Source organism: Molothrus ater, chromosome 3 (genome assembly GCF_012460135.2).
Source record: "Molothrus ater isolate BHLD 08-10-18 breed brown headed cowbird chromosome 3, BPBGC_Mater_1.1, whole genome shotgun sequence".
Taxonomy (NCBI): Eukaryota; Metazoa; Chordata; class Aves; order Passeriformes; family Icteridae; genus Molothrus; species Molothrus ater.
In genome coordinates, this window is record NC_050480.2 from 87147066 (window position 1) to 87171995 (window position 24930).

The 24930-nt window shown below is 41.0% G+C and overlaps 2 protein-coding genes across 2 annotated transcripts; both read right to left on the bottom strand.

The window, feature by feature from the left end:
* Window positions 1-1827: 1827 nt before the first annotated feature.
* Window positions 1828-8115, bottom strand: LOC118685611 (glutathione S-transferase-like). The gene is made up of 7 exons (XM_036381220.1): window positions 8088-8115; window positions 6914-7027; window positions 6252-6303; window positions 4367-4499; window positions 3351-3492; window positions 2564-2695; window positions 1828-2243 (listed from the first exon to the last, which is right to left on the bottom strand). The coding sequence occupies exons 2-7, from the start codon at window positions 6998-7000 to the stop codon at window positions 2121-2123; spliced, it is 669 nt and encodes a 222-aa protein (XP_036237113.1). The 5' UTR covers window positions 7001-7027; window positions 8088-8115; the 3' UTR covers window positions 1828-2120.
* Window positions 8116-10706: 2591 nt separating this feature from the next.
* Window positions 10707-16859, bottom strand: LOC118685002 (glutathione S-transferase-like). Its single transcript, XM_036380331.2, has 6 exons — window positions 16752-16859; window positions 16020-16071; window positions 12739-12871; window positions 12275-12416; window positions 11157-11288; window positions 10707-11016 (listed from the first exon to the last, which is right to left on the bottom strand). The coding sequence occupies exons 1-6, from the start codon at window positions 16836-16838 to the stop codon at window positions 10894-10896; spliced, it is 669 nt and encodes a 222-aa protein (XP_036236224.1). The 5' UTR covers window positions 16839-16859; the 3' UTR covers window positions 10707-10893.
* Window positions 16860-24930: the final 8071 nt, after the last annotated feature.

Consider the following 24930-nt stretch of genomic DNA (forward strand, 5'->3'; position numbering starts at 1 on the left):
CTCCCACACAAAGTATTGCAAACAATTCTCTGCAAATGAGAAACCTCTTTCTCTTAAGCAAATAAAACCCATGATCTCTGTTTAGTTACTTCTCACCTACAGAGAATAAATCCCTGAGTAATGATGACAATGCAGAAGTGTAAGATACATGATCATTGGAAATATCTGTGTCAGCACAGAATGGTAATATGCCTCCTATTTGCCAGTTAAAAATAATTATAGTGTCTGAAAAGCTCATTCAGATTAAAAAAATACTGCTATGCCAATCACCTTTTATTCTAATGTTTTCTGGGTGTTTACTTTTTACACATTGCCACTTTACATAAATCACATCAACTAATTCACCTCAAATCTGACAGAAGCTTCTATGCTTTGCTAAGTGTATATTCCTTCAGGACATTTCTGCTCAATTCCATCAATGGACATTGGGGTGGGTTTTGACAATTTTTCATCAAAAACATTTCCCTGAATTTGACTCAGTGTAAATATACACCAAAGAGAACTGTGAGAGACAATGAATGAAGTGTGGTATCAGAAGGCAAACTGCCCTCTGCACTCCTGACTGCTTTCACTGGAGAATTGTATTGATCTGAGGAAGTCAGTACAGAATAATCCTCCATGCACCATCCTGCCTATCTAATCTACATGGTTAATATTGATGTAGGCAGTACCTGCGGTCAAGGTCAAAAAACACATGCAAAAGTTTTCTGAATTACCCTGAACATGGCAGTGGGCAGGAATATTCTTCTTATGTTACACAGGGAGGTTGTATAACTTGCAGTGTGTCACACAATACAATCGGTTTGTTACAATAGGAGGGGCTTTCTCCCTCAGGTCCTTCCTGGACACAAGCTGCAAGTGTTGTCCAAATGCTTCAGTGAGGCAGGAGAGAAACAGCTCCTGCAACAACTCTCTGTATCTTTCAGCATGCTTTGCTGCTGAAAAACATGGGTTTATTTTCTTTTTTGATGACAAAAAATGGTTCCACCTGCATGACATCTCCTATGAAGAAACTGCTGGCTTTAGCAAGAGCTACAGAGCCCTGAGTTTGCCCAGCTGAAAACTGCCAGTGCTCTAGTTGTAGCTGGATTTAGGGCACTGACTCTTTCATTTACAAACTTGCTTGATTTGGTGTTTAAGTAGTATCACAGAATCATAGAATGGTTTGGGGTAGAAGGCACCTTAAAGATCATCTAGTTCCAACCCTCCTGCCCTGGGCAGGAACACATTTCACTGCATAAATGCACATTTTTATCAAAGTTCAACAGTCTTGCTAACCTTAGTAGTGGAGCTTGATCAAAGTGATTACAATGAACAACTGCAGTACAACTTGTATTAAACTTGGTTTCATATTCAGTGACATAAGTAAACATGGATTCCTGCATTCCAGGGTCTCACTAAGACCTGACACCATCCTGACTCCTCCTTTCTCAGTAAGTTTTAAGCTGGTGCCCAGCATTTGTTTCTCAGAGTCTGCAAAGGGCTTTTAGCTGCTGCAATAGACCCTCTGATAAAGGAAACATGGGTGAAGCTGCAGTACAAGACTTCAAGTGTCTACTGGCAAAGCAGAGGTGCAGTAGGAGCTCTGGTCCAAGGATATTCCAAGTTAAGCTCAGAGGAAAGCTGAATCCAAACTTTCAGCCTCAGCTAACCAGAACCTGTAGGCTTTTCTATGAATTTCCCAGAAAAAAAAAAAACAAAAAAACATGGCCTACTATTTGGGATAATCTCTCCTAATTTTCCAACAATTCTTGGGAATGCAATAAAAACAGAATTAGACAGATCTTAGGCATAGAGGTAGCAGCAAGAAGTCAATGAACAGCCAGGTTTTGAGTATCAATAGTAAGAATTTATTTCAGGTAGTTTTTTAGTTATTTAAGGCATTCTGTGTTGTCCAATTTACCCCCTATTTAGTGAACTATTTCCTTTGCTGTTACACTCATGTAGTTTCACAATGAAGTGTCTGCAGTAGGCTAAAACCAGTCCTGTAGCTAAGGAAAGATCAAAAACATTTTTTCACTCGCTACATTAATTTGACGTTTCCATTCTTTTGATTAATTTCATCTTGCTACTACCTGCAAATACAGTGAAACAGAGTTTCTCTGACTTTAGGGTGCTGCTCAGGAGTAGAAAATTTTCATCACTTGGTCTACAACAGTGTCATCTGATGGTGGTTTCCTCTGGCTGCCAGGCTGTAGAAATTTCTTTATTGTAGGGATATTGCTTATTCTTGCTTTGAAGCTCTACAAAACAAAATCAAAACAGCGCCACGTTTAAGAATCATTGCAGCTGTCAGACATTTCAATGTTATGCCGTGCTCTGAAAGTCACATTACAGCTTGATGCTGCAGAAGAAACTATATGCTTCCCTCTCTTACGCTTTTGGGGTTGTAGTGACAAAATGTGGCAATAACAATGAGAATGTGGGGCCAGCTAAAAGTTCTTAGGGTATTTTATTATTTTGCATGTCACTTCTGACCCACACACTGTCCCATATTTCCCAGCCACTTTAAGTCAGTGGTCCTTTCCAATTAATTCTCCATTCAAACTGCCCATTCACTTACCTGTAAGAGAGGAAATTTGGCAAAGATATCAGGCTTCCACTCCTCTACCATCAAAATTACTTCAAGTAATTGAACATCTGCCCTGCTCAGCTGGCTGCCAACCAGAAAGTCCTTTCCATGGTCTTTCAAAACCTAAAAACAGAGAACAGAAGTAGATGATGTCTTTTATCAGTTCTTTTCTCATAAATAATGTAATATCTTCAAAGCTGGGTCACAGATTGCATGGAGTTCTCTGCGAAAGAAGGAAATGCAGTTCAAACACCTGTAGTACAAACAATGATCTGAAGGCACTGCCATCCTAGGCATCATCTATCAGCTCTTTCACTTCTACATTCCTGTCTGGCAGCTCAGTTGTGCTCAACTTGCCTTGGCTGCTGTAGCTGCACTGAAGGCTGAGCTGTATGAGATACAGGAGGAACTGCAATGCTTTTACACAGCATGTATGGTACACAGCATCTATGGGCCACCTACAATACAGGGAGAACTTGATGTCAAAGCTGGTGCTGTAGTGTCTTTTGTCTGAAACAACAGACACTCTGAAACACGGACATTTGGGGAGCTCTGGGTGTGCTGGGTTTTTGCAGCTGTACATCTCTCCCAGATTTGAAGTGCCTTCTGTCCCCTCTGTAGTATCCTGTCTCCACCTTAATCCCAGCACCACTAAAAACCAGAGCATAGATATTCCAGTGGTAGCCTCTCTTCTGTTTTCCTCCATGAAACGTGTGTGCTTCCAGGATGGATGTTCAAGGTAACAGCATCAATTGAGCTACAACTCTTTGCCACATACCTTCTCAAAGACTGGGAAGTATCTGTTTTCAGCCTTATCCATCATATTTGCAAAATGCTGCTCCTTTTTGTCAGCTGGTTGGATTTCATATGTCATGAGTAACTCATTCAGATCGAAAATTCCTTCCACGTACATATCGATTCTGAAAGGAAGAGATCCACTTGGTCAGGTCACACACAGAGTAGTGACCTGTCCAACTGGAGAGCACAATAACTCCTGGCACAACCTCACTGAGATGCTGGGAAATCCCTGCCCCTTCTATGCCACACACACACCAATACCCTGGCAAAGTTCCCCCTGGACTGCAGTTGCACTGGGGCCAGGAAGGGGGGGAGCTTGGGCCAAAGGCAAATGCAAAATTCCTAGGGAAACATGAAGACTGTAGGACTCCAACTTCTTACTGGGACTGATTCTTGTCTGGAATATGAGTTTTTGAACCTGATTACAAAACTGTCATGTGTGCCATCCAGACTTGTGTTAAAAATCCAATCAGCCTAAGTTTAACAGCAGGTCCATACCATTTCGAGCAAATATCTTGACGCATGTGTTTACCAGGGCTTAGTAATTTCAAGCATTCAGAAATACCTCAGGTCAAAACATGTGGCCCAGGAGTCCTGTCCTCTAACAACCTGTAATTAAATCTGTACTAATTCCTGGTTAGTAGTGAGAGAAGGGTTTTGGTTCCCTTAAAAGACATTTCCCTGAATGTGATGAGGAGGAAATGATACTGCTGACAACTGCAGAAGAAAATGAAATGCAGCATCAGAAGGACAGTCTGCCCCCCTGACTGCTTTCTTCTGGTAAGTGCATTGACCTCTGACTGATGATTCCTGGGCTCGCTTGCCCTATGGAATCCAGCTGGCTCTCTCTGCTGTAGACATCAGCTGCAGCCACAGTGATCTCGTGCAGTGCTGCCCTCTCCCACTGAATCGAGCTGTGAGCTGCACACCCTTGTGTTTCCCTGAGCTACAGGGGGAGCCGGGGTCTAACAAGCAAAGGTGGTACTGTTACAGTACAGGGCTCTCTCCTTCATGTCCTTCCCGTAGAGGTTGTACTTGGTCGCTATGTAGTTGGCAATGGCTCTGGTCTGCACCAGCTTCATCCCATCGATCTCTACCATTGGCACTTGCTGAAAGAGCAGGGATCCATCTAGGCCAAAGGGAATAACACAAGGAGAAGTTCAGTCCCTCAGTGAGAACCACCAGCATGTGTAAGGCAAAGTAACCACATGGATTACTTTTTTTTAGAATCTGAATCAATCTGGCTGGATAAAAAATCCCAAGATCATCAGATCCAATTGTAAAATCAACAATGCCTAATTCCACCACTAAACCCTCTCCCCAAGTGCACCTCTACACGCAGTGACTCAACCACTTCCTTGGGTAGCCTGTTCCAATGCTTGACAACCCTTTTGGTAGCAACCTTCCTCATTCTTACAGGCAGGTGTGGAAAATGCTCACCATGCAGCAGCCTCTTCTTAGTGACATGATAACAACTTAATACAATAGCAATGAAGTTGTGGAAATTTCAGATTGAGGAAACAGTCAAATGCAGAACTGGCAGCAGTCACACGCTGAAAAATACATGCACTGCATGGCTCTAACACAGGTGATTTTCATGCAGGTTCATAGAGATGAGAAGGAGTGAAAGATCGGGTCCAGCCAGTTTCTGTCGTGCTCTGCTAAATACATCTGGACTTTCTAAGCACTGGCCAACATATAATGTGAATAATAATGAATATATAAACAGTAGTGAATAGAAAAGCAAAGAAGATCTTTGTGCCAGCTTTTTGACATTACAAATGCCAGCTCATCTGTACAAGCATGAAGTGGGACCAACAAGTGAGTTCCATGAGATTCCTGCAAGACCCAAATATCACTTGGAGTGAGGCTGGAGCCATGAAATTCTTCAGCTAGCATGCAGAAGCCTTGTCCTAGCAAGAAGAAATATCACCAGAAAGAGAGGTATCAGATCAGAGAGTCAGCAAGAGTTTTTGCTTAAGGAATCATATTTCTTGACTCAGATGACTGATCAGCTATGTTCTTTTTGTAAGGTTGCATTTAGGTTTATAATTGTGTCCCAAAATACTTTTTGAAAGGCAGCCTGTAACAGGGGGACCATGTCATTATTCCTACAGGAAAGCAGGACTGCAAATGCCAACCCAAGCTCAGCTTTGTTTCCACAGGCCAGGTGAAGGGCACAGCCATGCAATTTGGTTTGGAGGAAACATGATTATCATGTCCAGGAACACAGAAGCTGAAGCCAGCACAGTGGGTAGCTGCCTTGGGAGGCAGGAATGCTGCAGAGCAACAGGTAAACTCAGAAATCTGGAACTCTGTTTTCATAGGGATCATAAAACAACAACTTTGTAGGCAACCTAAGATGCTAAAGACTTTCAAGATGATCTGAAGACAAAGGCCTCTATTGCCATAGGATGGAAGGCAATGGTCACAAAGCTGAAGCAAAGGAGAGTCAACCATCTGAACTTCAAGAAAGGCTCTTTGACTGTGTGGGTTGTCCAGAGAAGCTGTACATTCTCCATCCTTGGAGATACGCAAAACCCAGCTGGACGTGGTTCTGGGTAACTGGCTGGAGGGGGCCTTGCTTGAATGGGGGAGGTGGAGTAGATAATCTTGAGACATCCTTTCTGACCTCAGCCCATCTTGGATTCAGTGAAGATTGAAGCAACTGGGTGGATGATATCAGCTAACACACTGCAGGACCTCTCTCTGCACCTATGAGAGCTCATGTACAATCCAGTTAAGGGACTTTCCTTATAAGGCACTAAGTTTTAACAATTCTTAAGTGTTCTCAGACAAGTAACTCTAATTCTAATGTTAATTCTGATTCTTCCTATTTTTACTATTGAGCTGATATTATCTAAAAGTGAAGGAAACTTACCCTTCTGTAACTTTGTCAGATCCTCCTTTTTTTCCAAGTACGATTCTTCAAACTGCAGGAAGAAGAAAAGTTCTGTTGTCATTCCATGATTTAGATTCTCTTCATTTAGGTAAAGAAGACCTAAGGAGATATGTTTTGAGCAATTTTATATTTTTATAACATAAATCGTATTTTAAAGCTGTCAGGCACCATGGCCAGCACTGTGACAGAAACCCATGGGTGATCTTGAAACACACAGACTCCCATACACCATCTCTGGTTTAGTATCAGAATCTGTCAGAGGTAAAAAAAAAACAAAACTGCTGTAGTTTTGGACATTGGACATTGGAATTGAACTGAAGGTACTCAGAATTGCAGGTGCTTGACCTCTGTGATTAATCAGAAGATTAAGAAGCCAGGTTCTGCTGCTGGGGTTTTAAATTTCTTCTCTCTCTAGCTACAGGGGAGGAGCATTTGTGGTGCTACCTGCAGGCTTTGCACACGATGCATGCAAGTGAGACAGGAACTTGCCCCCTGCTTAGGGCAAGCTGGTGGTCCCTGTTGGCCTGCTCAGCAATGCACTGAAGGCAGAGCTTGAAGCTGCTGCTCAGTCATGCTTTCAGAAGGAACAGGAGAAGCACATATTTGTCACAGGGTCTCAGCACAAAAGACCAGAAGCAAACCTCAACCCCAGCTGCTGCCAGGAGCCACCGAATTGATTCCATGCGGCCACGTCCATTGAAGTAGTGCAGCCTGGGTTTTCCAGACATGTTTCCACGTGCCTGATTCCCTGGTATCTGCAATGAAGAAAGAAGGTTTGCAATTTTGAGTCTCTAATTCGCTTTCAAAGTTGTCTTTTTTGAAACCAATGATTTATCGTCCAAGACTTTACTTAATCAACAGTGGAGGTAAAAGATTATATTGAGAGACTGCCATGATTCATTCTGCCTTGAAATATTTCTTACACATGCAGAATATTTAAGCAGAATTCTGGACTTAGAATTGGCCCTGACAGAGAACAAGGATTTTAAAGTATTTTAAACTTTGCATCCAAAGTGTTCTGTTCTGACCAGAAAGCTGCATGTGCTCTTCGTGTATTTTGGCATTATCTCAGAACTCAGTTACTGTTTAATCAGATACATGCTATAAACTCAGCAATTGCTCTGCTTTCTCCAGCAGCCATTATGCTCCATTATAACCAGCCAGGAAGGAATTCTTTCCTTCAGTCAATCCCTTTTACAACACCCCATGCTTCTGAAATGTCTTTAGACAAAACCTCCAAAACATGGAAGTTAATTTTGCCCCTGGTATCATCAGATTTGCCTTTACCACAGGCACAGCCACAGGGCTATGCTTGCTTGGTCCAGTTCCAACTCTGCTGGAATTTCAAGCAACAACAATTTCTAGGCAGAAACTTAAAGCAACAACAGTTTCTAGGCAGACTGTCACCCACCCCACTCAGAACCATGTGTGCACATCAGCCACAAAGACGCCCAAACTGTGCCCAGCCTAGACCAGCCTCACAGCTATTGACACCCTGTAGCAACAAAGCTGAAGCTTTATCAGCAGCAAAAGGAAAATGGCCAAACCACCACCATAATCCCCTTGTAAATAACATGACAGCTTCTGGAGGAAGGAGGAAGTGAGAGGAAACATTCCCCACTTGTTGTATCTGCACTTCTTTTTCTAATTCTGTGCACCTCAAAAGCAGCTGATTAAGAATTAACATTTGGTACACATATCCATATTACTAAAGAAAATACATACACACATTTATTCTATAAAACCCATTCAATGACTGAGTTTCCTGTACAAGTCCCTGCATTTTAGGGAAAATAAAGCAAAAAACTCACTTACCTTGCACAGTGTAACCCACTCTGAACTTACAGCAGCTCTGCCTTAAGATTATATAACTCTGGAGCTCCTCCTACACTGATCATTCCAAACAGCTCTCTGCAAGCAGGAGACTTCTCTCTCTTAAGCAAACAAAAACCATTATCTCTGTTAAGCTACTTCCCACCTACAGAAAATAAATTCCTGACTAATGCTGACTATGTAGAAATGTAAAATAAATCAGATCATTGGAAATATCTATGCTAGCACAAAATGGTTATATGCCTCTGATTTTCATTGCTTGTTACCATGCTAGCTAAAAATAATTATAACAGCTGAAAAACTCACTCAGATTAAAAGAATACTGCTATGGCAATCTCACTTTTATTCTAGGGTTTGTTTGGTTTTTGGGGTTTTTTTTTTGTTGTTGTTTGTTTGTTTGTTTTGTTGGTTTTTTTTTTACTTTTTACACATTGCCATTTTACATTAATCACATCAACTAATTCAGCTCGAATCTTTCACAAGCTTCTATGCCTTGCTTAGTGAATATTCCTTCAGGTGACTTCTGTTGAATCCTCTCTGGACATCTGGGTTGGTTTGTTTTTTTTATTTTTCCTGAATTTGACTCAGTGAAAATACACACCAAAGACTGTATTTGACTGAAAGGGACAGTAAATGAAGTGTGGCATCAGAAGGCAAACTGCACTCTGCACTCCTGACTGCTTTCTTTGGACAACTCAATAGATTTCAAAAAGTCATACATTCAAATACAGCATATATTCCCATGTACCTTCCTGCCTATCTAACCTACCTGGGTAATATTGTTGTAGCCATCATCTGCAGTTACAGTACAGCAGGCTGTCTCTTTCATGTCCTTCCAGTATGCATCCTTGATTGCTTGGTAGCTGAAAATGATCCTCATCCTGTCAATCCCTACTGTTGGTGTTCCATGCTTGACAATAAAATAAACTTAATAATTTATTTAGAGCTAGAATCACAGAAGGACAAGGCATCAAAAGAGTCATCACTCAATGTATTGTCTTTTAGGAGGTGCCTAGTCCCCATGTGGAACACTGTATCCCATATGGCACATAAGGGGAGCCAGGCTTCACAAAAGAGGACCCCTGACTGAGAGCACCTCTTGTAGCTCCCCATTCTGGTTAGGGCTCTATGTCCCTCTGCCCCCTCCTTACATTTTGGGAAGGTCCTCCATCCAGCCTCTGACACTGTTGGAAACAGTGTTTCTCACATTTTTGGACACACATGACTTAGGACACAGAATCTAGGATAATGTAGGAGACTGAAGCTCTCATGCAGTGACATGTGCACCAATGTGCATCTGGCTGTTTCACAAACCCAAACTCCCTTTTAGGTAACTTGTCTGGATTTGACATTTGTAGGCCTGCCCCTGATAAACTCTAGGAGACATCCTTGAGTCTAGTGATCACCTGGTAGGGAAACACGAGTTCAAGCCTAAAAGTTAATGATAGTGTAGACAACTTAGAAAAACCCATCTCACCTAACTTTGTAGACACCTGCATCTGGTCTAGCTGTCTAGTCGCCTTCCAGTAGGTCCAAATTCAGGAGGAATCCCTCAGCATGTTCTTCAGTTACAGCTGAACTACTCAAGAATGATTGTGTCTCAACTGAGATAGTTAAAAGTTTTGATGAAGCCAGTCCCTTCAGCCTTCCCTTAGAGGTAGGGGAGAGGAGCACCCTCTTCAGAGGGTGATTTAATGCCAACACTGACATTTCTTGTTCTGTCACAAGTATCCATTGAGATTTCAGGCAACTAAGTCCAATATAGTCTGTCTCATAACTTGACTTTCAGAAATGTCACTTCACTGAGCTATTTTGGGAAATATTATTCTTCTGTTGTCTCCCTCAGGTTCATTTTTCCATATTTTTTCTAATTTCTTTTTTTCTTCGCTCATGTCATAGACTATTAAGCATCAGATCTGGTTACTGACAGTTGTTGGAACACAGTTTCCTTCTAAGCAGCTGCTTCTCTGTTGCATCAGGCCACTTCACAAGGCTGTTTTTTGTCTGTTGTAATATTTTTATTTGAAATTAAATGTACTGCGAGTATCTGTTGCTCTGTGTTCTGTCCTAAAGGTGTAGAAATAAACCCCCTCTGCCTTGCCACAGTCTGCAAAGCAGACTGCACCTTGCTTTCACAACACTTTGCTCTCAAGAGGTAATATATTTGTAAGCAGCTTGGGAGTAGCTGGTATGATCATTCAGGTTTGAAATACCTGATTTATAGACAAAAGTAATCAGCAAAAAAAAAAAAAAAAAAAAAAAAAAAAAAAAAAAAATTTTGCAAAAACTTTACTGAGGGACCTTAAAAATCCAATTCATGTAAAGCTTTAAATTTGAGAATGGAAATTTGAAACAAGTCTACTTCTTTAAAGGCTAAGTGGTGCTGCACATCTTCTCTTTCTTCTCTTCCACAGCTCTTACTCTGAGCTTCTTTTCATGTAGAAAATATCTTCTCCAACAAGTTGTATTCTGACAATACTAACACTGCATTGTTTTTTCCAAATTAATAAATTCCCAACCCTACAAATAGTTCTTTGCCTCCATACCCCTTTGTTTTCATGTTTTGCCAAGCATTTGATATCAATAAAGAAAAAGCTGCTGTCACATTGCCAGTGTAACAGAATGCTTTATTTCTGGTACGGGTTGCTTTGTTCCTCTAGCACTGGTTTTAATTAAAACAATACTAATTTGCTGAGCTTCCTTCTCCTTTGGTTTAGGGCTTGGGGTTGCTGTTCTGCTTTCTCCTGCTCTCCCAGCATTTTGGGTCTCATCAAAGGTGGCAAGGATTTCATTTCTTAAAAACCTTCAACACAGTTTCTACATAATGGGCATCTGGTGGGGGTTTCCTTGGGCTGCCAGGCTGCAGGAACTTCTTAATTGTAGGCATATTGCTCATTTTGGTTTTAAACACCTAAAAAAGATTGAAATAATTAAAAAACAGAGCAAGAGAGGAATTCCAGCCACAAAAATGTGATTATCCAGCATGGGGAGATGATTACTTCAGGACTGACCTCTAGCTCCTGAATACAGCATGCTCAGTAATTAAATTACCTGCAACTGAGGAAACCCTGAGAGCACATCAGGAACTTTCTCCTCCACTGCTAAAATGGCTTCCATTAGCTGAACATCTGCCCAGCTGAATTTGTTGCCCACAAGAAAGTCTTGGCCATGTTGTTTCAAAACCTGGAGAAGACAAGAAAACATGGGCTGCAGATGAGAGTGGGGCATATGGGCATCCTTGGCAGCTAAACCTCACAGCACAGCTGCAGAGCTGAGAAGCAATTCTATCTGAAATTTCAGGGTGGACCTTTCAGCTGAAGCTGAGCCTAAATTTCATTATTGCTGGGAAAAAATGAAGTTTTGTTCATTTTGTGTTCTAATACACAGACTACAAACTTTGGTCACTAAGTAATAATGAATGATGATGGGCACTAGGAACAAAAACAAAACCACGTGCTTCAGTAGACTAGTAACAGTCCTAGAATTAGAAACAGGGACAATGGAGGAAGCAACAAGCAATTTAAGGAATTCACAGAACTTCCATTTACATGTTTCATGTGAAGTGATGTCCAATGCTGATATCAGGAAGCAAACTTAGAAATGCAGAATTGCAACAACTAACTAAAGAAAATCCCTGATTTTGGGAACAGACTATTTTAGTGCTAAGAACCTGTGTGATGTTCAGCCTTTATTATTGTTTTGCAAGAAAACTAGATCAATATTACAAAAGTGGGAAATATTGCCAGATGCATGAATCATATGGGTTGGGTTTATTGTTTTATAAATCTCTGACTGTAGTTTTACTAAAGTACTCCTTTCTACAGGATTTGTGTATGAGGAAGTTTTGCATTTGCATTGAAACTTTTCCAAATGAAATTAAATATGGCGGAGAGATGGGCTTCAAACAAATATAAGTCTAGAACTACTCCTTCAAGAAAAATAATCCCAAAAACTTTTAGTGAAAAGTTTTTCTGTACAGCTGAGAACATATTGCTTCACGATGTTCAAATACCACAGCCTTGACAACACAAGCAAACAAAGAGAGGAAGATGTGCTGCTCTATTTCCCCTTTTCTGAGAGCCAAAAAAGCTGAGGATTGGGAACTGACCTACACTACAAACACATTCTTTTTTGGATAATTTGATAGACACATACTTGCTGTCGCTTACCTTTTCAAAGACGGGAAAGTACCTGTTAGTTGCTCTCTCCTTAATTGACTCAAGATTTTTCTCCTTTGCATCAGGTGGAGAGAAAGGAAACATCAAAATCATTTGCATCAGATCTGATATTCCCTCCACATACATGTCAATCCTATTGGTCAGGGGAAGATGGGAGAAAAAAAGCACAGAAGTTATTTCATCTGTTTTCCAATTAACTAAGGCAACTTACAGGAATTTTATATCACCAATATAGTGCCAATTTTCACAGCCAAAACTAAGCATGAACGAAACCTGAATATTTTTCTAAAAGAAAAGAAGCCTGTTTCTGTTAGGAGCATTTCAGAAGCAGTGGTTAAATCTTATTGTTAGCCTTTTTGATGCCTTTATATGGGGTTTACAGGATTGAATTTGGTTTATATAATGTAGCTATCAAATAACTGACTGCTCTGTTAGTGATAGGAGGTGTTACATACAGGGCTCTCTCCTTCAAGTCTTTCCCATAGAGATTGTATTTCCCTGCTATGTAGCTCATGATGGCTCTGGTCTGCACCATCTTCATCCCATCGATCTCAACCAGGGGCACTTGCTGGAAGAGCAGGAATCCATCTAGGGTGGAGAGGTGAAGGAAAGCCTGTTAATTCCTCCTGCAAGGTGCACAGGAGAAGGAGACACTGAGCACATTTCTCTTGCAGTGTAGACCACTGATGTCTTGCTCTAACTGTACAACTCATAGCACTCAACTAACGTTGTGGGGAGGATCAAACAGCCTGCATCACACTCCTGCAAAGTCACCACAGAACAGCTGGGCCCTGGGCTTGACAGCATTGACAGAGCTTCAGTGGCTGGTGGGAGTTGGCCCTGCCTGCACCTCTGCACTTCTGGAGACTGCCCATGCTGGCAGGAAAAGCCTGAACCAGCACTTCCAACCCAAGGCACAGGAGGAGAATGAAGATACCTAGTAAATCTGAACTTGAAAAAAATCCAATTCTTTTGAATGCAGATCAATTCCCTGACAGGGACATACACAGGTAGTACTGCAGCAAGACCAAGCTGCAGGATTACAAGGGGTTAGGTCCCTTTAAACATCCTGAAGCTACAGAGCTAAAGGCAGAGCCTGTGATAGCTGTTGGTGCTTGAATAAGTTTCACACAGTCACTTCAGGACCAGAGTTTGAGTGTCTCCATAGATTTTACAGGCCTAGTCCCAGTGCCATTCTCTAACAATTTAGGCCTATATAGAAACATCTTTATAGTCCCATTTTCTGCTGGTGCTGGTAGGAGCAATTGTCTGAGCTTTCAGTGAGGCAGTTCTGAGAGCTAAGTACACACAGAGATTTAGCATTGCAAAGTCAGTCTATTCTAGACCAGTTTTCTGTTGGACTAATTCACTGTTTTTGGAGACACTCCCTCCTCCATCTACACACTAATGGCATCCAGAAAACAATCCTGCCCTGTGTATAATCACAGCAGAACTCCAAATCCAAATAGGCAGCTGCCACTTGCATTACTCAAAGTCAATGATTTATTTTAATTGCTCAATTTGTATCTGTTTGGTGAATCCTTCTTTCAGATATGAAAGTTCATTTCAACAAGCACATCTGCCTGCCTTTTTCTTCAGAGCTGTTAAAATACCTTGCTAGGCTAGAATTAATATTCTTCACTCATTCTACATTATTAATTTACAGTTGAAATTCAAAGAGTAGTTATCTCTGCAGCAACAAATAGCTTGTATTTGCTTCTTGTAAACATTCACAGAAAGATCATGTGTGTTCTTGTCTTTCCAGAACACACCTCTGCATCTTAAGGAAGAAACATTACTTGGTACCTATCTAGCAGAAACAATAGAATAGCAAAACTAATAGATCTGGAAGGATATTTTTCAGCAGAAAGATGTGAAGTGAAAAATAACATTTGTCTTTCTGGCCCTTGACAAAAGCAACGCAGCAAATATGACTGAATACACCATTTGTTTCTTATCTACAGAAAAGAGGAGTCCCTCTTAAAATCAGTAGTGGACTGCCTCTCCTCCCTCATTTTGTAGGGAGAACCACTTCACATAACCACAGCACAGAATACATATGCAGGATTAAAAGGAGTTTACCCGTAATTCCAGGGATTGGGTTGTTCTCTCCAAAGGTGGTCTGTGCAGCACACATCAAAAAACAATCACCTGCTATTTGTAACCAACCAGCAGAGCTCACTGATACCCACGTAGCACCTGGGCAACCTTTGGCTGCACAGACTGAGCCAGGTTAGTCATCCCGCAGGCCAAGAGGTACAGGTCTGCACAGGCCAAGGGTATTTAATTCTCTTTGCCTCCAAAACAGCTGTCTCTCTGCAAGCTGCCTGTTGGGAACAGCCTCTGGCCCAGGCATCATCCTGACACTGCTGGGGCATTGCCTGGAGGATCATCAGCTGGCACAGGCCAAAGTCATGCCTGGGCCAGTCTAACGATGTGGTAGAGTCTAAACACAGGAAACTGTCAAAAATCATATTGGTAGGGAGAGGAGAAAAGTTTAAGGGAGAAGTAATGTGGAGTTACTCCTGTTGAGTCCTGCCCTGCACAACTGGCAACATTCCAGAGGCTCCTTTATCAGGATGACTAATTTATCTATCTTTCTTCAACCCATTCTATTAAACCACACCTTTTTTCTTTGTGTTCTCACCATCTTAAGCTCAATATATAGATATAAAATGCTTGATCTTTATAAAACTTCCCTATCCTTTTCACCACCATTTAATTCTTCTCTCTGGATATCAATAAGCTCAGATACAATCCTGGTTACAGTATCACTGCTTCTAGATAACCCAGTTTTGTGAAAGATATAGAAATTTGGGCTTTCAGTACCTGTGCTCTTACATTTAGAGCTATAATTGGTTTCTGTACACTGTGCTGTCCTCCCACATTGTAAGAGTCCCAGCAAACTGGACCTGCAAATTTAATTCTTATCTACTTAATACCACTTCTATTTATTTTTGTTCACTTTAGTTTTCCCTGTCAGAATTTCTTTAGACACAGTTTTTTCTTTCTGCATTCAGCCACAATGCAGGCAAGACCTCTTCCAAGCCTCCTTGTATAGCTTGGCAAGCCCAGCCTGCTCTGAGGTTTTTCTCACTTGTCTTGGGCAGCAGGTAAACTGTGGGGCATATACTCTCTCTGCTGCTCCTCACTATCCCAACTCCTTCTCCACTCTGGCAGGAAGGTCTTCTCTTTCCAGGGTGTCTGTAGAGGGGTTCACTGCTGGATTACTCTGACCAGATATCAAGGGCAGTGGCTAGGGCTTTGCACTGGTGTGTGGGAAGAACTGGTCTTGCTCCCAAGGTTGGCATGAAGCCTTTGTGGCATGCTGCTTTGACCATGCCAGGCTTTCCACAGGTCTCCCTGCTGGCTCCATGCTTTTTAACTAGGGGAAGCTTCCCATCTCAGGCTCAGGGAGTTCTATTTGTCCTGAACCAAAAATGTGCAAGGTACCATGCTGGAATGTACCATTCAACAGCATAGGAAGTAAGTTGTATTAAGTAGAAGTGTTTGCTTGTTTAGTGTACTAGAATAAACACAATCACAGAAGCTCTAACTTTTAGCTTATACCAGTTATTTAGCACTGGAAATAGCAGGTTACTCAAAGCTAGTATTGCACTATTCAAGGTGTGCACCCAGAAGTCCCACTGGTTTAAGTAAATTATTTCAAACCATAAGTTTAGCTAGGCTGGACAATTATTTTGAAGGACTAAGTGTTAGGTGTCAGGAATCTTACCTTTGATTAACTTGTCATACTGCTCTTTTGTTTCCAAATAAACTTCTTCAAACTGAAAAAGGAGTAAGAATTATGTCACGCTGCTGTATTTGAACATTTTTCTTCTGTTAAGTGATAGCACATAACCATGCCCAGAATTACTGAGTCAAGCAAAAGGTAATGGGCCAGATCTGCAGCTGCACTGTTTAGGTGCAGATGTCCCAAGGATCCCTCACACACCCTGGCAGCTGATGGGGAGCAGAAGGAGGGCCTGGACACTTCTGCATCAGTGCACTGATTCAGAAATAACTGAAGACCAAGCTCAAACAGTGTGCAGGAATCTACAGAAACAAGACAGGTTGGAGCCAATGCCAAGGGAAACACAAGGCACATCAAATATTTCTAACCCCACCCCAGCATACACACATTGCAACTGCAAACTTAATAAGACTGCTAGCACAGCTAGATAACTTATGATTAATAAAGGCCCTTTAAATAAATCCCCATTTTGTTCCCTTATGATTAATCACATCAGGAGATTGCTACGACTTCTAATAAACTCTGAATGCCACTGAGTTTGCAGCCCAAGTATCAACCAGGGAACAAGGTAGTTACAAACATGCAGTGCCATTGGACAAAAGAATTTAGCCACCCTCATGCAGCTTTTATTTGCCACATGCATGCTAAATTGTCCCTCACTGAGGAAAGTAGAGAACACCAGTCTGTAACACTCTACTGGAAATGTCAACCAACCTCCACACCAGCTGCTGCCAACAGCCATCGTATGGGTTCCATCCGGCCCCTTCCGTTCAAGTAGGTAAGCCTGGGCTTCCCCGACATGATCCTGAGCTCCTGGTTCCCTGAAAGATACTAAGCAGGAAACAGTATCTCATAAAACTGGTGTTTTAAGCACCGTTGCTTTGAGGGGAGTTAGCAGCTTTTATTCTTGCTATATAGCTGTTGAAGTTTAAACTTCATTTGGTTCCTACATAAAATGAGAGACAGGCCAGTGATACCACACAGCCAGTGCTAGGAAAGGAAAGATGTGTGAATCTGTAAAGCCTTCCCCAGTGCTGCCGGGGAGGTTTCTTATGACTGCAAGCAAACACAGACCTGTTTAAACAAGTCCCTAGCTACAGGGGGAACTGCTGCCTATGAAGACAATTATACAAAGCTACTGAAAATCCTGCCACATCCTCAGGGAAATTACTCACCTCACCTCATTGCCCATCATCATCATTGAAAAGAAGAAAAGGAAAACATGTTTTACCAGTAGGCTGAAATTTGTCTAGCTTTGTTTGCCATATGTGTATTTTGCAGCTTCATATGCAGTCCATATCTTCCCTCAAATAGGGGTGAATGAATTGTTGATCTCCTTTATTTCATTAAACAGGATGATCTTCCTTGGCCATCTTCCTGTAGCCAGCTGCATGGCTACAGCCCATTTCCTTGCTGCTTATGGCAGCTGGGAGGTGTCCCTCAAAGCCAGATGTAGAACCCAGCTGCATTGGCTCCATGTGCCCTGAGAAGTATCCCCTGGGCACGGGGGGCCCTCTGTTTCCAGGGGGACAGGCACACGGAGGCTGTCGCTGCTTTGCTGTACCTGCACCTCTCCCAGAGCACGGCAGAGACAGCGCGTTCGTACCGAGCTGCTGCATACCCCGAGCAACCAGCTGGGGTATGTGGATGGCAGTGCTCAGATGTCAGCGTAAGCACTTCTACATTCGGGCCCTAATTGCTCTGTGCTTCGTGCCCTAATTACTGAAAGAACACAAATAGCATTCCCCTTCACAAAGATGTTTGTATCATACATCGACGATGAAAAAAAACCCTTTAAAATAGATCTTCTAATCATATCCTAATGGCTCAGAGTGCCTCACTTAATAAAATTTCCAGATGACTCCAGTTTTCCCAGAGTTAAAGCCAAAGCTGCATCATTACATTTGTCACACCTTGCATCCACTTGACACTTCCTATTTGAATCAGGCTCAGTACACTCCAGTAGTATGTTTTCTTCAAGCCACAGTGCTTTGTAGGTGTACTTAAAACAAAGTACATTTGGAACATATTTTGCCCAAACTTCACTTAAATAAAAATCAAAATTGAGAGTTGCCCCTTGAGCAATTCCAGTAAGAACCAAGTCATGCTACTAAAATAAATAGGGATGTTTGGGGTAATTTAATAAACATAATCCAAATACACATTATGGGAAAAAGTATGTTCAGTTTTAAAGTGTGAATAGCTGTTCCTAATTACAATGTCTGGCTCTAGGGACAGTGTTTTATTAGTTTCTGCATCTTGTGTGACTACTTTTCACTGTAGGGCAGTATATCAATATAGTTCACAACAACTAGCTAGTGCTTCTTTCATTATCATACTTGTCAGCTTCGTTGCATCTCTATCATGTCAACACACATTGCCCCAACTTGTAACGCACAGAAACTTACAGTAAATAAGACTTTTCCTTTCACTAAAAAAGCCAACGTCAGAAATATCAAGTATATGAACCTGAATCCTTCTGGAAACATTGTCTTTTATTTGCAAAGAAGAGTAGGAGTAAGAAGCCTCAGGTATCATTTTATCATTTCACATGAACAAGAGATTTTATGTAGCATTAAATTATGTGAGAAGAACAATGACAAACATAGAATTAAAATTTGCCATAAGATTTTTTTTTTTAATTAAAAAAACTCTGTCAGCTCTGAGTGGATTTTAGTTACCTTAACCTTCCCACACAAAAAAAAAAAAAAAAAAACCCCAAACAAAAAACCAACACAAAAAACCCCAAACCATCCAAAAACACCATCAACAAAAAAAAAAAACAAAAACCAAAACCAACCAACCAAAAAAAAATATCCCAAAAAAACCCTCTTGAGTTTTGGTTAAAAGTCACCTTAATCTTTAGATCTGCTGAATGCATCTCCATTGATTATACAGCAGCTGACACCTGTAGCTCACATACAGGCAGCTACTTTCAGTTTGTGCTTGCCTTAATTAAAAATGATCATTGGGCCTTTCTATATAAGTTACAATTTGTTGCACAGATATTCTGTACTTCCCTTACACATTCTTGAGTAAGATGAGTAGCTATTATCTGAAAATCACATTAAAATAATTCAAAATATTCCAAGACAAGGTACTAAAAACTAACACTTTTCAGAAGTTGTAGGATTCTGCCAGTGCCAGACAGCTCTTTCAAGGAAATAGGAAAACCCCTGATACTGATAACCTAAGGTGATGAAGGACCCATTCACTGGGCAACACACAAGGTTGTGTGTTGAAGATTTTGAAGTTAGCTGCAGTTGTCCGGGGACTGCCACACTGTGGTAAATCATTCACCTTGTTTGCACAAGAAGGGCAAGGAACAGCCTCTGGGACAGTAACTGACATGCCAAATCCCACTATGCTACTCCTTCCACCTGGGAAAGGAATGACATCACAGCTGTGCAGTAACCAGCCATAAACCCTAAAAGGCTCAAGCAGATGTAACAGATGTGCTGTTTCTAAATACCAATCTGGAATTGTTATTTGTGGGTGGTCACGTTATTATTAACCTGGAATACAGGTTATTGACTAACTACTAAGAATAAAGCAGCAGAAACTCCACCACTCAGTCCAAAGCTGAGCACACAAGCAGCTGAATTAATTGCATTAACAAAGATCTATCAGCTGCTCCGAGTCTGTAAATATTGATGCTGATTCTCAGTATGCATTTGGAGTGTGCCGTGCCTCTGGGCAGCTATGGAAGCTGTGTGGATTTATGACTTCTAGTGGAAGTAAACTATCAAATGCTCCATGAATTACTGAACTGTTAAAGTTATACAATTGCCAGAGAAACGTGTCAGCCTGACCATATGGCAGAAGGACAAAAAAGAGATAGGAAATGGTCTAACATACATTGCGTAACAACAGTACAAACCACCACGCTTACAAGTAGTCCACAATATGAGCTGGTGTTTCTTGCTCCTGAAAAGCTATATCTGACTGCTCCTGCTGAGCAAAATTGACTCTTGCAAAAGGTACAAACAGCCAGATGTCCAGGGACTGTTGAGAACAGGCATGCAAAACCTTGTAATTTTAATTAAGTAATATCTGATTCCTATAGCAAAAACACTACTCAGGACATTTGGGGACTGCTGCACTAACCCAGACATTGCTGAAGAACTGGTTCATGTCATGAATTTATGCTGCAGTAAAATAAATAATTGCATCCTGCATACACTGCCCTGACATCTAGCAAAAGCTTCAACACAAAATTTGACTACATACAATTTTTAAATTGCTTTTGTCTAAAATCCATATTTCTATTCCATTTCCTACTGCCTTGTAAGCCTCAGTAACATGCCTGTCCAGAATTTCTCTGAGTATACATCTCAGGGATGCAAGAACAATTTAAGAGATCATCATTTTCCAAAAACAGGAGGACTCAGCATGAAGTGCTGTTTAGCCCTGGAGCTGAGATTAGAGTCCAGCATATCCCATGGGCCAGCTTTCCTGCTCAAACCCAGAAGAAACAACACAGTGCTCGAGACTTGCACTTTGTCCTCTCAGTAGTTTCATGGCTGCCTTGGTCAGCTCTAGACTGCACCATAGAATTAATTTCCTGATTAAAACACACCTTTCTCTGGTATTTTCTCTCCTGCAGCTTCCACTGGTGAATAACTATCAAGCAATTTTTAGTCTACCTGGCACACAGACGAACTAAGGAAAGCAGAGAATTTACATTAGACCAGCAGATGCCCTAAAAAACTTAGTTGTGTCACTTTAAAATAGTCATACAAACACTTTAAGAAAAAGGAATTTGTAAGTTCTTACCTTCTGACCTTAACTCAGACCCCACCCAGCACAGGCAGGTTCCCCAGGGCTGTTTAAACTCTGCAGCCTAGGGGAGTTTCCAGCCATACCCAATAAGAGAAAAAGCCTCCCATTGCTCTTAAACCGACACTATCCAGTTTAAAGTGGTATGGTTCTGAAAACTGACACCCAAGCAGAGACAGTCTTTGTTTGCTGATTTGACTACACTATGACACCAACCTCACAGTTTCTAAGGTAGCCATCTATTCAAACTGTTCTCTTGGAATTTTGGGGGCATTCTACCCAAATACAAAAGCAAGATATTTGAACACGCTGAGAAAATTATAGATTTTTCCTGAGTCATATTTAAGGTAATAGTAATAATTTAAAGAAAAACCACTAAAGTTTCTAGGCTTATTTAATTATTTGGCAGGTCTTTATTTTTGCTGCTGTATGGCATAGAGAAGTTACTCAAAGTATGGAATAACAGGGCTCAATTACTTTGAAATACAGTATCAAGTTTACTTGATATAAAAATTGGATGAGCAGTTTATGTCACAACCCACTCTATGTCTCAAGGCAATAGCATTTATTTTTGAAATTGAATGTACATGGCTAACACTCAGAGATTAAATAAATGATGATTTTCTCACCCATGAGAAGTAATTGTTTCAGCTTTTCTATCTGTATTTCAGCTAAAAAATCCCAAAACTGAAAGTGGATGTGAACAGACACAAGGATAGCATAGCAAATGGAAAAAGGGATTTGGGTGCCAAGATAAGGTCTCCTCACTATGGGGAATCTCACTAGCACCTCACTATGGGGAATCTCAGGACAAAAGTCTCCAGGTAACATTTTCCTCTCAGGTGGAGTTTTGTAATGGTTTCTCTGCCTGGCAATTGCTGGCAGTTTCTTCAGAGGGTGCACTTCCCTTAGAGGCTTCCTGCAAATTTATAATTTATGTGCTTTGGAGGTTGATGCTGTCAGCAAAACTGAACTGTATGGTGCTTCTTTACACTTTGCCTAATTCTAACTCTCTCATAAGTTCATAATATGCTGAGTAAAGCATGACATTTAATGCATGTGTCTGTATTTTTTCTATGTCAAACCCAGTTACTACCAGGCTACCCTCGAGAAAATTCCTAAATATGAATCAGAAGTCCAGCAGAGGCCCAGAAAAATCCCCAGCTGGCAGAATAGGTACCATGTTTTGGAATACCTGAATATTATGTAAATGCATGCTTTACCAAGCATGGGCACAGTGATCCCTGTGTAATGCAGATGTGGCTCCAGTAGGAATGCAGCACATACAGAGAGAGCTGAGTAGGAAAGGAGCATTTGTTCATACTTATCCAGTACTGAATCAAGATTACTCTATTCCTGCTTTTGAGGTGTTTAATATCAGCATGCACCTGAGTGTGTGGAACAGAGACCACAGAAGAGCATGCATGTAACTGTAGTCTCTTTGTCCTCTCTGCAGTCTCAAAAGCTGCCAAGGACAACAGTAGGCTTGGTGGCAAAGAGAGGGAGGGAGAGGTCCCTAATTTAAGGGTCAGGGATGACTGAGTGGTCAAGCAAAGCATTCTGATACTTTTTGGATTTGCTGACTATGGCCACATCTAGATTTGTTGGTTGTTGCCTTTCTATCCATTCTTGTTTGGCAGAAAGACTTTCTCCCTTGTTCTCTTTTTATTTTGCTTCCAGCACAGCCTTTCATAATGTAATTACAAAGCTCCTTTGGAACCTGAAGGTAATCATATCAAGGAGGTTGCTGTTATCTATAATTTGAATAGGTGTTCTGTAAACCTCCAGAGCAGAAAAGAAAATAAGTTTCTTCTACACATGATTTGTTAAGCCACACCCATGAGTATTCAAGAAGTGGGCATGGGGCCCAGGTGCTGCTGAAGGGATCTGGGCTTGGGCAAAGACAGATTTTAACTAGTGAGTATACCATGCCCTGGCATGTCACCTTCCCACTTTGCTCTGCAGACACACTTCCTTGTGCTGTAGATGAGGTAGGTTCAAAGTCTTGTCAAAATGTACCTACCTGCAATCCTCACAAAACACCAAGCAGCTGGCCTGGGGAATGATGCCTGATTGCAGCATCCTCTCCGAGGTGAGCACAGGGTACATCACTAAATGCCACCAAAGAATTAAGCATAGAAGGGTAGGAGGATTCTCCCCATGCTGCTTATTGCACTCCTAAACATGCAAGCTCCTAAACTGACACACAACACCACTGTGCTAATTTGAGTCCACATGAATAGTCTGAACAAGTCGTGCATCACTCAAGCCTTGCTGCAAACCTTCAGGTTCTGTACAGGAAGCTTTACCCACTGCCCAAAGCAAGGTTAACCAAGCCTGTAGTAACCCTCACACATATTTCCTTGAGCTCTTTGGCTTTCAGTTGGACCACTGGCATAGAAAAGTCTGAAAACAATAACCCTAATTCTGATTTACACCCACTGTAAATTTACACCCACTGTAGTGCTGTGAGGAGAGTTTAAATGGAGACCTGGTTTTCAGTACATTGTTATTTGGATTGTTTAGTCTTTATTGATCTGTCTCAACATGGTCAAAGGGCTGCTTTATCAAGGCACGAGATAGGCAAGATCAAGGTTTCCAATACAACTGAAACATACCTTTAGTATATTTAACAAATTTAATTGTAAAATATTTAACTTAAATAGCTCATGTATTGTAATTACATCACATTTTGATATAAACTTGTATTAGTGTATGTTTCCTCTATTTGGTATCTGTTGTGTTCTGGGGATCTTTCTAAGACTCTCACTTTATGTGCATTATTACAACTAAAACTACTAATAACCTAAACTTAGGTTTAAAGAATATTTTTATTTTCTACTACTAGGAATAGGGGTGGGAAAACCTTTAATCAAGCCAAAAAAAGCCTGTGAAATCAGCTTCATCAGATGGTGGCTCAGGGCTGATGAGGGAGGAGGCAATTTCCTAAGAGCAGATGGTCCAACTTCAGAGAAAAGCAGATACAAGTCAGATGGTACAAGCCTACAACACAAGGTTAAAAACCACACAGTGATCAATACTGGGATAACCTGCCTTTCACAGTTTAATCTTTTTGCACTGGAGAGCTGCTTAGCCCTGAATGTTCAATATCTTTCAAGATTTCACTGTGTTCATGCTATCCTTCACATTTCTTTCATCCATTTAAATTCCTGGCCTCAATGACATCCTCTAACAATGAGATCCACTGTCTTAGTGTGAAAATGTTGCTTTTATTTGCTTAATTGTGTTCTTCCACTTCCATCATAAGATAGGGGAAATGAAAGCCCTTCCCTGTCTCTCGTACTGAAATCACATGCATAAAAAATAATTTATCTAATAATTTTTGTAACTAATTGATTTGTAATTCACTTCTCACATGCATTTCTCAGCTCTGCTTTTCTCCTTTTGTGTTTTGCTCTGTTGGTTGTATTTCCTGATACTCTCTTGATTACATCTGCATTCTGTAAGAGTGCAAGAAACTGCCAAACATTCTGTCTTCCTCAAAACTGAAAATGAATATGTGTGCATAACTATTTGATTTAATTTCCCACAGAAAAGGAAACTTGGAGAGAATGGAGGGGACTTTCTCTTCTACCATCAGGACAGCTTCCATCAGTTGCTGGACTTCTGTCCACAGAAGTTTGACAGATATGAAAGATTGTAACCTGCTTGATTCAAGAGGAAAAATGTTTACAGGAATTAAAAACCTAATGACTTTTCTGAGTTTTGCTCCAGAACAGAGGCAATGAAGTCATTAACAATCTAAACCTTCATTTCAGGTTTATTTCTGCATCCTTAGTCAGTTCTGTAGGTTGCGCATGTACAACAGTTGTTATGTTCCCATAAAAACTACAAATGAAAAAATATCAGAAGAAATTAGCAATATGGTACAAGATACATAAAAAGTTAAGGGAAAGATAATTGCATTGAGTCAGATACAAACCTTCATGTGCTTTTGTTCTCTTGTTCTCAAAGGGAAGTTCTCAATGCAAGTTTGATAATGGAATAGGAAACTGGTTCATCTTGCCCAGCTAGTTAGCAGCACTATAGACCTCAGTGCCCAGTTCACAAAGGCAACAGCTCCCTTACACATAGAGGCCTCTTTTCACCAGCC